Source organism: Bombus vosnesenskii, unplaced genomic scaffold (genome assembly GCF_011952255.1).
Source record: "Bombus vosnesenskii isolate JDL3184/JDL3185 unplaced genomic scaffold, Bvos_JDL3184-5_v1.1 scf7180000013273, whole genome shotgun sequence".
NCBI classification, from domain to species: Eukaryota; Metazoa; Arthropoda; class Insecta; order Hymenoptera; family Apidae; genus Bombus; species Bombus vosnesenskii.
Window position 1 is genome coordinate 1,984,892 of NW_022882931.1, and position 12,966 is coordinate 1,997,857.

The 12,966-nt window shown below is 35.5% G+C and overlaps 1 protein-coding gene across 3 annotated transcripts in view; it reads left to right on the plus strand.

The window, feature by feature from the left end:
• The window catches only part of LOC117231665 (heterogeneous nuclear ribonucleoprotein 27C-like), a 30,412-nt gene extending 18,213 nt beyond the window's left edge, over positions 1-12,199 (plus strand). Inside the window, exon 8 of one of the 3 annotated variants that reach the window (XM_033490312.1) lies at positions 9,534-10,201. In XM_033490312.1, the coding sequence (XP_033346203.1) occupies positions 9,534-9,676 (143 nt within the window). In that variant the 3' untranslated portion in view covers positions 9,677-10,201. Of the gene's footprint in view, positions 1-7,600; positions 8,873-9,533; positions 10,202-10,887 lie in introns of those variants that run through there. The other 2 variants (XM_033490313.1, XM_033490316.1) reach the window with 2 other exon arrangements.
• The last annotated feature ends 767 nt before the right edge of the window (positions 12,200-12,966 follow it).

Here is a 12,966-nt window from a genome sequence, read left to right on the forward strand (position 1 = left end):
TAGAAATTTTGTACAGTCGAACGTTTGTTCAGTCCATAAATTAACGCTTAACGTCAGTCTCTCAGATCGCGTATATAATCGTAACGATAGGTTAGTTTTCTTTCCCATTTTCTCTTTATATTTTCTCAAAATAACAGCCAAGTCCGAGAGATCGATGTTACGGGTTAAAAAAAGAAGAAATCTCGACGTTTCAGACTGAAACTCTCTAAGCGGTTAAGAATAGTTATTACTCTCGCCTTGATTTTCACGCATTATTTGCAGAACCGGCGAAGAGAGATGCTATGGTAGCTCACGATTAGACCGTTCAATTTTAAGTAAGTCAGCCTCTAAGCAATTCGGGACCCGAAAGAAACGTTTTTCGATTAAGTACTAGTTAATTATAATACGTAATTAATTCCTAGGGATATCGTGATCGGGCAGAAGTACAACGTAAAAAAACGAATGAATCGAATGGATTAAAAAGTTGGGTGTAGAATGCGGGGATTATGTATGACTAGGGGGAAGGGGTGGAGAGTAGAATTTTTCGATAAGAAAGAATCATGAACGAAGCCTTAAAATGCAGATAAACAAAAAAAAAAACGGTACTTTTACTCTTCGTATAGAAATCTACTGGTTAATATACTTAGACGGTACGTCCAGATCAGAAAGATACAAAACTTGTTAGATTGTTATTACTGATATTAATCGATTAATTGATTAATTAATTAAGGGATTTAACGTAATGGTTTATTGTCGAATTAAACAAGCAACCGTTCTCTAGTTGGATACGCAGATACGTATCTTTCTATCAGCTGAATTCGTGTCGGAATAAGTTCACCCTTGCATTTAGCATTCGTAATGACGAGTGCCGCCGCGACAAACGTGACCGTCATGCGACCAGAATTTCTATGATATTCGATGTGCTCGAAACAGTAAATGTGACGACAACGGAGGACATTTTTCCGTTTTTTAAGCGTAGGCATAGTTCACTGAACTTGAACAAATCACGAAAAAGATACAGAATATAATAGGATGTTGAAGAATTTGTACACACAAGCGTACTTTGCTTGAACTTAATTAGAAGACCACGTTACCCTTATTAGAGACAAGTATGCATATACCTGTATACCGTTCGACTATAAAATCGACATAAACGACGGTATAAAACGAGATTCGATAAACACAATGTGTTTTTACGACACGAAAAACACGAAGTTTTTACGAGTCTTGTATGCGCATGCACTAATCATTTTACCATAGAATTAACTGTTTGTACTTTAACGAGTAATATTTAATATTTCGATGTGTATCTATCAATATACGTGTGTACGTACGTACGTAGAAAAAGAGAAATCGCGAAGATAAATAGAAGTTTCCGTGTATAATTATAACTTAAGGAAAACAAACAAATATTAACGAGAGAATAAATCAGGGCCGGCTGGTGGTTGGAACGAATTTTCGATAACTCTGTCTATCGTAGCACGTGTTTAAGATTCCATAATTTTATTTGCTAAGATGTTGATTTTAACGATGGAAATTAGTTATTCGATGATAGTTGCTAATTACGTTTGAGTCCCGACTGAAAAGTATCCGAGTACAACTAGCTTCGAACATAAGCAAGGCTGAAACGAATGAAATTGACTTTGCTCATTCCAAGAATGTCGAGTCCTCTGAAACGGTCCTAATAAGACTGACGCTCTCGGACAAAACGAAAAATAACAAAAAAATAACAAAAACAAAATAAATAAAAGAATATCTTAGATGAAACAAATTGTAAAAAGTAAAAGTAAAGATATGTTGTATCGTAAAAAACGATTCCTATGGTAAGTCTTAATTTTCGCGTTTAAAAGACCATACTCTTTGCTTATTTAATCATTACGGTACTTTTTCGCTGAGCAAAATACGTCCAACGACCACTGCCCTTTAAAAGGACAACAGCTTAAGCAAAGAGAGGACCCTTTTTTCGCGTAGGTTAACGAAAAATTCTTCAATCTGAGATTCTCAGAGATGAATATCGAAAAAGGAGGCGAGGGTTCGTATAAAGAAAAAAGATGATAAGAGGAAGAAGGGGAAGAACGAAGAACGAAAAGATGAAAAAAAAAATTGTAAATCAGTGTTAATTATTCGAACTGAAAGGAAGCGCCTCTGCTTTTTCTCCTGCGAACGATACGTCGATTTGGAAATATTGCCGTGTCACTTTAGGCTTAGGATTATTAAACGTGAAACAAAAGGGGGAGGGACGTCGATGAAACTATTAAAGGTAAAAGAAGTGTCAAAGTACTGCTACGATTTATGAAACTATTTACTATTTACGACTAGTAACACATAAACAAGGAACCATACTGTTGTTGTTATTATTTTCTATTGTAATTAATTAATTATCACAAATTACAATGGCTTTACTATTTTCTTGAATAAATGCCTATATCTACAGCTTCTCGAGTGCGTTTCAGCGTAGCTTAAGTTTATATCAGAAGAGGAGAAAACGAGGGAATGAGCGGTTGATTAAATCATTCGACAGTGAGATTGTATGGCATGGAGAGTAAAAATGGTGGAGAACGAGATATCGCGAGATGCAGGGTGAACGAGTTAAAGCGAGAATGAGACGCAATTTGATTGGTGTGTTGCGAAAGAATGTGAATGAACGAACGGGAACGAATCATTTTAAGAAAGTGGAAAAGTGTGGACAAAGGAAGAAAGATGTAAAAGAAAAAGTGAAAAATAAGATGAGTATGAAAACAGGCTGCAGCTAACGTAAACGGGTAGTTAGATAAATAAGGGTAGTAAGTGAATTTAAACAGAGAATTATTATATTTAACGCACGAGGTGCTGACGATCAGGCCCCGCGGACACAAAATCCTCGAAGTATTAATTAAAAGTGGACGCCGTTTTTAAGGTTATTATCGACTATCATGTTTATTATATTAAATAATAGTTAAAGGCTATCTAACGTTTAACGGTCTAGTTTACACGATAAATGATTACATGAAAACTTTACCTCTGCCTAAGGATAGATTGTACGAATCGATTTAACGAGAAAATAAGGAAAAATAAAATGACGATAAGACAAAAAGTTGTAGCTGGTTAAGAGCGAATCGAAAATAAGATAAGTAAATAATGAAATAGAATTTTACGGGGAGGGGGGTTGATCAATAAATACTCGAAAGTACACCAAAAGTGCTACCAGGGGAAGTGGGAACCGGTATATTCGAGCGATAGGGAATCGTGTTATAGTCCTAAGGGAGAAGAACAGATAACGTTTGTTTTATCTTTCCGTTTTACCGTCGTTGGACAAGAACATTTACCGATTCCTCTCCTTAATTCTTTTTTTCTTTTCCTTCACTTTTCAGTCGTAGAATTTTTCGTTTGCCACGTTTGTATCCTGTCGCTATCTTGCTGTTGCTTTGTTATACTTTGATGCTGCTTTCGAACGTTTACGTAGCGTTTCGATAAAACGGCAGGCTCTTAGAACGTGTCTTAAAAACGTACGTTAGTCGTACGATTCTAGTAATCGTAAAAAATAAAAGAAAAAAAAAGAAAAAGAGAAGGAAGAAAGGTCGACACTCGGCGGAGAAAGTGAGAATTGTGTGAATCGAGCGTATATGTATAGACGTGAGAGTGCATGAGGGAATCCGGACAACGTTGTAGGTAAATCGATATAATTATTGATTAAGGGATAAGTTGTGTACAAATGTATTATAAATTAATGATTATCCTCAGAGTACCTTAAACGCAGAAAGATGAGAGAAAACGAGAGAGAAAAACGAAGCTCACCTTTGACTTAAACACACATACATACACACAATATTACGTAGAATTTTCTCCCAAACCTCCCCCGTTTTTATACGGTTGGGCCTTTTTGGCTGAGGTCGCGAATACTTTTCCAGGCCGTGCTTTTATGGGGATGAGGCAAAGCGTAGGATCAATACTTAAGGTATCCATTAATTATCTAATTAATTAATTAAAGCGTATAAACTTGACATAAGAGAAAACCGTTGCTTAGGGAAGTATTAAAATAGAGAGCGAAACGAAGATATTTTTAATGAAACAAACAAATGCCAACCATTGTGTTCTCGTGAGAATCATAATTGTTCCGTAACTCTTAAGTGAAAAGGAAAAATCGCGTATCTAAGTCGTTAATTAGTCGTTGTAATTTTAATTCTTTTGTTAGAAAGCAAATTGTAATAAACGGGTGTACGAAAGGTCAGGGAGAGAGAGACTGAGAGCGTTGTTAAGTTGCTGGTTAATTGGTTAATTGGATGAGGAGGGGAGATAATAAAAATGATTACAAGAACAGAGAGTGACGAATGTTGACGAATGAGAGACGGATGGATATTACGGTATATAGTACGAGGAATGAATCGAGAGCCGACGAAATTAAGTTTACGAGAAAGAAAATCATAAAACGAGCATGAATCGCTGGTGACTGCAGAAGAGAGAATCTAGTGACATAGAAGAAACGATTGTTGGAAAGTTTCATGGACACGAGAGGGAGAGAAAGGCAAAGAGGTGCGAATGGGATCAGCGTGGAAGTGGCGAGAGGAGAGCGTGTAGAGATAAATTTTCGACGTTCAAACGACAGAGACACACAGTGCCGCCAAGATTTCTAGTAATACAAAGAACATAGTTTGTACGCGATGTACAAGTGGCACCGTTTGGTGCCGAACCAGGTTTAAGGTTTGCCAAATCTTTGATAAGTAAAGAAAAAAAAACATTAAAATAAAAAGATAAAAACACGCGAGACAATGTAAAAGTTTATTAAGCTGCATTACGTATATAGTGCATAGGAAGTACTCGCATTAAAAGAATCATAGCTAAACCGTTAGTGCTTAAAACGCGACGATGTGATGAAAGTGCCGACGCAATATTTCCAAATCGTATCAAGAGAAGAAAAACCTCCCTAACCACCTGAAATTTTCATCAGAAACTTTTTCCAATAATTAGATCCAGCATTACGAAACTTTCCAGATAAATCGAAGACGAGCTGAACACAGAGGTGATTGTTTTCCTCCTCATCCCATCAGGATCGTTTCTTATTAGGGTACGGTTGTTTGTCACTTGATTTGGTCGTGAATTCTAAATTTCGTTCTATGATAGTGTATGTAAAATACGCGACACACGGTGACCAAGGGAAAGGAGAAAGGGACAGAGACTAACGAAAATTTCGAAGAGTAGCTTAATAGCGGATTAACGATCGTTATCTAATTTTAGCGACATTAGTTAATCTGATAAGAATGAGGGAGTGATTGGCAAAGAATAGGGCACGAATGTTGCGTGTAGGTCCTTGGATCGATGGAGGTACATAGATTTGATAGTTACACACAATGTTGATGGAACAAATCTCACACACGTGAAGCTGAAACAAAGAAACACACACATATATAACACAACATCCCTTGTCACGTGTGTGATTTGGCAACGATATGAGAGAGGAAGTAAAAAATCAGCTGCGTAAATCTTGCTATTTGTCCGATAGGATTGGGGTGGAGTGAGGGAACGGATAAAACGAGGAAAGACGAACGATAGAAAAGGTAACACGAACATGGTTGATAATGACATAGAGCGGAAAATCATCAGAGCATCGAAAAGTATGCATGATCATGTGTGCATGAATATTTTCATTCAAGAGGGAAGAAAGAAAGAAAATTCTCCGAGTTTGGTGTTTAATATTTTCCGTGTGCTGTCAAAATAAGACGAGAAACGGTCAACCATAGAAGGAGATTCATTAAGAAAGGTTTAAATTACGATATCAAAAGTGTTGTCAGGCAGGTCCAATTGGGGAGGGCACAATCTCTATTTGTGAATTGCCGATTTCTGCTTTATTTTCACTCAATGAATATATCCTTTTATAATTGTGTAACGTTTCACTTCTACCTGCTCTCCTCACTCCCAAAATGACACATAAAAACAGTACCACTACTATTGCTACCGTACTATTACTATTACTACTACTGCTACTACTATTACTATATTGTAACTACTACTATTATTATGATTATTATTAATTATTATTGATTATTGTCATTATTACTACTATTATTATTATTCATTAAATACACACATACACATATATATATAAATATAAATAAATAAATATATATATATTATATATATATTAATATACTTAACGGTGTTTCTAGTGGATTAATTGATTATTGATACTTAAGATATTATATTAATAATATTAATATAACGATTATAATGATGATATATATAATTATATATAAAAATATATGAATATATATATATGATATACTGATGATAAGTTGATATGCTGATAATTATTATGATAATAATATAGAAGAAAAAGAGTGGATCATTATTCGTAAAGTACATACTGGTATAGATTATGAGGATGATTAAATAGAAAATGATATTGATGAAAAAAAAACAAATGAATTTTGTCAATCGAATCCAAACAATCTCTCCCTTCGTTTTAAAGTCATCTGTTTTTCGTATTATTAAGTGGTTAATCTTAGAACTTTTATTTTATCCAAAAGGTTGAGAGACTTAAAACACTGCACAGTTTGATATTGTTATCATTACATTATCTATTCCCGTTTTTTAATAACCGTGAATTAATTACGTAAGAGGAATGTATGCAACTATAAATAAAATTAGAAAATATTTTGCGAATGAATGAGCGCGCGAATGAAAGCGAGCATGCGAGTGCACGTGAAAGTTCCTTTTTCGCCTAATTGTTTCGGTAGCCACGCCTTTCCGTCATTCGCTCAAACAGTTGTTAAAATAGAATTGTCATTCTAAACTAGTTCCTTCTACTTTCTTTTTGTCGCTTCTGTTTTGCAATTAGCTCTTAGCAACAACTTCCGTTTTCCGAAATCATTTCGTTTGTGAAAGTTCCACGCGAATTTCGGTTGCTGGTTCCTCTTCGGTCCTAATTCAACTTTTTTTTTTTTGTACAAACTAAAATTTTCTTTTTATCCGGTACGATTCGAACGCAAACGTAAATGATTTTGTTGTATAGGACGGAATTACAGAGGTGGTCCACTATTTTAAAGAATATTTTTTAAATTCCTTTTCTTTTTTTTTTATATATCATTGACATAAGTAAAGAAACGATGGAGACGAGCTTTTCATTGGTGCAGTGTTTTATGCGCGTCCCAACGTATCAGTTCATTACATCTCGAAACTGAGCTTAATAAATGTATTCACTAGATTAAAAATATATCAAGTATACTCTCTTATATTTTACTGCAAAACCAGGATATTTAAAGATACTCAGGTTCGAGGTATATCCTGTCTTTGTCGATACTTTAGGGGCCAATTATTTATTTTCTCATCAGATTTTAGTTGACAATCTCTAACGATGAATTACTTTACTTTTATATCTATGTAATATTTTTCATTCATAATTAAGTAACTTGCCCCTTTAGTATCTCTCATCCGTATCAGTATATAAGTTTCTTTTAAGTTAAGTTAAATTCCATGTTTTCTAAGCATATGAAAACAGAGGTACTTTTCACTATCATAGTGTAAATCATGGAAATTTGCATTGGTGTCGCCGCGCAGACACGTCATTTTAAATTTACACTTTTACGCCTAGCGAAGGGCGTGTTCGGGACGGCCCGCACTACCTAATTTCCTCCTTTATTTCCCGCAGACAACACCCCGATCCCAAAGTTCAAAAATACTGAAAGTGGAAGTCCGACCTTCATTCCGAACGGAGACGCAGCCCCAGGTCCCCAACGGTTTTCCTTGACCCAGCACACGAATTATCACCCTTATAGGCGCTAAGAAATAGCAAAAACAGCCTACCAAAGACAAATCAAGCCTTTAGGTTCTTAATATAAAAAAGGAAAAAAAACAGCAAAATTTAGGAAAATGGAAAAGAGGGAGGTTGGCGGCGCTGTAATGGAGGAATGAAAAAAAAAAAAAAAAAAGAAAGAAATGGTGTAAGGTGGTAGATTTCGATGAGAACGTTTCCAAACGTGGCCATCATCCTCTTTGTTTCCCTATGCCTGAATTCATGTCCACGTTTTGATACATTATTAAGGAAAATTCCTTTTATAGTTGTCACTTTTTGATCGTTTCGTACCGAACGATGATTCGTAAATAGCCCGTAAGATGATTTATCTATTAAGGATTTATATAAGCTACGTGCAAGTGACGCGTCCTTTTAAAAATTAAGATTACTTAAGGCCTACCATTTAGATCTGTTATTAAGTTACGTATATTAATTAAATTTTACCATACGGGAGCTTTTTAGATTTGTGACATATCTATGCTATTCTTTCCCCCCCTCCCTTTTTTTTAATTTATACGCATAGATCTAATGTAGAAAATGGAATCATGGTATTAATGATTGTCTGTATATTTATTTAAGAGGCTGCGAAATATAAGTCGAAATTTAGGGCAGGGTCCTTTGTTGTACTTGAACTTGAAAGTATAGCAACTTGTTTCAAGATCGGATCATTTTAATTCATTTACTGTGCAAAGTCGAAGTTCGACTAAATTCTACTAAATTGCGTCCTTTGCGTCAACGTCCTGTTCGAATCGGGAAAACGCGTTGAAATTCGTGTGTAGGAAGATGAAGCTCTCAGCGGAGATTCAAATTAAACTTGATCGTAAACTCTATTTGCTTCGAAGTTGCTCGGCGCTCGTGATACATAGTACTAAGTCCTTTTATACTAATTATTAAGGCCGCGAGAGATATGGAAGAAATATAAATTTTGTACTGAAAATTGTAAGAGAGAAAGAGTGGGAGAGAAAGGGAGAGAGCGAGAATTGGATGAAAAGTAAGGAGCATATTATAACTTCATTGTTTTAATCCTCGTATATTTAAGTCGGCGGTGTTTAGTCGATAAGCACTATACGATTAAGATGATCAAGGACGTAATATAATAAGCTTTTCGTACTTGCACGTTACGAAACATTTTTGATAGAATTTATTTCTTTGTTGCACGACCTGATCGTTTTCTGCTTCTTTTTTCTATTATACGTTAATCATATAGATTATTAATTAATTCTAATATATCGATATTAATACACCATTTTTTTTCTTCTTATAAATCTTATGTAAAGTGTATTCTCGGAGCTTTGTTGACAGAGCACGTTCTAGAAGATCTTGAAGATTCTCGCCCACGAATCGACCACCTAACATCCTTCAATCGCTATTACTATTTAATTTACTTTTACGTTCACGCGCGCGTCGCGTTGCTCGAGCCAATTCAATTAATTCGTAATTCCGGGGGCGATCCTTTCCATTAACGCTGTCAATCTCTTTTTTAATCCACCATTTCTTCCCTGTGACCTAAAATTCTTTATCGCGACGTGGCCTTCAAACCCGCCACTGTGCCCGACGAGATTATCAAAGAGATTGACAATGCTTCGATCAATGCTATTTTATTTTGGGCTCGATGATTCGAGAAATTTTTTATTTGATCCATAGTCAATCTCTTCGATCGTCCTCGAATCGTCCCATCTTTCGTTCGTGACTACACGCGCTACTGCTCTCTGTCTCTACCGATCTTTCCTTGATTACAATCCTGGATCGCGTCCTGGCACACGTACGTTCATTTATACGATTCTAACAGGCACCGAATACGGACCTCCGAGACTAGGAAGCGTTTCTCCTGCCCCAGGAACCACCAACGGCAACAACGGCGGCGGTGGACCCAAAAGGGGTCACACAGGATCCTCATCCAGCTCCAACAATTACCATCCCTATCGTCGCTAGAGATGGACTGAAAAACAAATCGGTTTTTCGCCGTATTACGCGATGTTTCGCTTCTTTTTTTCATATTAATCAACGATCGACTGCCGCATCATACATGTCGCGCTTACACGACACTTGCATATCACACGTGTAAATCTTCGTTTGTGTGTGCGTGTATGAGTGAGCATGCATGGCAACGAGAATCATAATAGAGCAAAAGAGACGAAGATAATTTTTGTATAGCTTTTTTAAGTCAACGAGAGAGGCATTTCTCGAATAACGGTTTCAGAGCAATGAAAGAACGATGGTTACGCTTTTTATAAGAATGGAACGCAGAATGGTCGTTCTTTTGCTGTTCTCATTACGACTTGAGTCAGAAGAGGAGCGAAAAAAGATCTCAAGGACTATCATCGAAAAATTGTACATTTGGAGAGTATTCGTGGACTGCAGGATAGAAGTCCTCTGAAGATGTGACGAGAGATCATTAGAAAAAGGCGAGTTGCCAGTTCTGGAAGAGCATCAAGGACCAATTATTATACACGATCAGGAAACACCAGTTCCGAACTCAAAGCGAAGAAGTTTTTCCCAGCATTGTACTATAAACTATTTACGATCGCTTTTAAAGAGATAAAATTACTTTCGGCCAGGCTGTGTAGATCAAGCTGTCGAATTAATCATTTACTTCTTATTTTCTATGGGAAAATTCGTACAGATCAGTCGAGAATTTTTGTTTCGCGAATACAAAGAAAGATGTGGTAAGGAAACTGGAATCTTATTAAGAAGCATTAATGTTGACTGGTTCATCCAAAACGGTTATAGGTATTGTAAGATTTAGATGTAAGCATTTTCAACGTATCGATCCATTGAAATCTTCGTCCTAGAATTAGCTACAAGAAGCGATTAAGTACTTTAGAAACGTGACTTATCAGTTTGTCTGATTGCCTTTCTCTTTTTTTCATATCCACCCCTTTATTTGGTTAATTTGTAAGAGACGTTAAAATAGGAAATTACCTCGAATCTGTGATCAAATCAAAAAGTAGATAATATCTCTTTGAATTATCTCGCGACGGAACATTTTATGAGAAAAGACATGTACAGAATAAGCTGATACCAATTTTGTTCATTTTTTAAATTTAATAATTCCGACCGGCGATTAAAACAAACAAAAAATAAATTCGTTTCAAAACTCGACAAGAAACCTAATCCTTTGTTTTTTTCAATTTCTGCCGTAGGAAGTTTATTTCCTAGACGTCCTGTTCATTTTACTGACTGGATGACGCGAGGCTTGTGGACTTGAGGTAAAAGAACCGGAAACACGCGTTTAGCCGCGGTCGGGCTTAACGGGCCGCGAGAATTAAAAGGGATGTTTTGCATATTAATTTAAACAATCAAACTGGTCCTTTGTCCTAAATTCAATCTTCCATCTCCTATATATTTTATGTTTCCTTTTATTTCTTGTGTTTTACGTTTGTACTCTTCCACTTGTTGTGTCTGTTGTATAGTTGTTTGCGTATTAATTTGGTACCCACTTCTTTCTTCCGCTTCGAGAATCGGAGACTTATATAAATATGCATATATATTATTATATATCGAACGAACGAAACACGAATTATTCATGTACATCGTAATAAGAGCAGCAACTCCAATCCTCGCGAATTCCTCGGTAATTATTCGTATGTATTGGGATTAGAAAGGTTTCGTGCGTTACGATGAAAAGAGAATGGAGGTAAAGGAAGAGTATATATTTTTCATGGTTCGAGAATAAGAATATAGAGAACGAAAGTATGCACGAAAGCGGCAGAAGAGTGGAAACGATTTAAAAAATGCGTAGATGTGTCACGTATCTGCGTTTTGTGCGAGCCAATAGCTTCGTCCATATTTAGAATAATGTGTAATTTAAAAATATTAAACTAAGTAGACCTCATTATTTACGTAAGTGCAGTTAACAGTGGATATTTGTATTTATTAATTGTATATGCCTATGAGACTAAGTATAACGTATATTTTCGTACATCCGGGAAGTTGTTACGATAAAGGACGTTAAAAAAGCGTAGAAACACGTGTGAACGTTTCCCTCGATATGTCAGTGTTCTTTTCCCAGACGGAAGAAATAAAAGACAAAGAATGAAAATAAAGATGCTAAACACCATTGTGCTTCTCGGTCACCGGCACGCACGTACTTTTTCGCAATGGTATGAGACATACATCATCACTTTTTTCGTATGTAAGCGTTCGAACAGAAAGAATAATTAGTTATCAGAAAGGCTGACATTCTACGGAGGAGTGAAAATCGACAGAACCACGGAGCTATAGTGATTCTCATTGTATTAATAATAATTAATTATTGATAACACTTAAATGTAATGTTAAGAGTTAGGAAGCCTGGCGTGAATTTATATGCCTATTTAATGTACGATTTGTACAATTCTGGGTACGATATACGATTATGATAATTAATTGCCATTGGTGGCACTCGAGCCTTGTTTATACCATCACCGCTGATAGCTATTATAAATTAGTAATGAAATAATAATAATAATAATATGATGATGATGATGATAATGATGATGATGATGATGATGGTGATGATAATGATGATGATGATGATGTTGGTGGTGGTGATGGTGATGGTGATGGTGGTGATGATGATGATGATGATGATGATGATGATGATGATGATGGTGATGATGATGATGATGATGATGATGATGATAGATATATCGTTCATAATATTTTGTTATATATTGCGAGGATGGAAACAGCAAGAAATGCATTCTTTTATAGTATAGAAACAAATGAATATTCCGTATGGATTAATAAACATTCACATTTTAATAGAATACTCTGTTTAGGCTACTCCAGATACACCATTGTCCTGATAAGTATCCTGCCAATTTTCCTGATAACCACCTTACACTGCCTAACATCCTTATCATCCCCCGCTGCAAGTTATCATTTTCAAGATCAACAATTCAAGGATTAGGATCGATTTAAGGTAAGATATTTTAATTTTTATACATATTTTATTTGGAGATTTATGGAATATTGAAATTTTGTCAGTATATTTTCACGGAATTTTATTATACCGAGATATTGATGCCTGAAACTATCGCATAAAATTACGGATTTTAGTTTCTTTCGTAAATTATTAAGAAATTGTATTTTTAAAGTTATTATTTCTAAAATTAGAATTTCAATTATAATTCTAAAGTTATTATTGAAATTCTAGTTTTCAATATTAGAAATGTTGAGAAATATAAATCAGATTTTCTTCCTTTCTAATGGATAATTCTGCTAAATATTGTTTCATA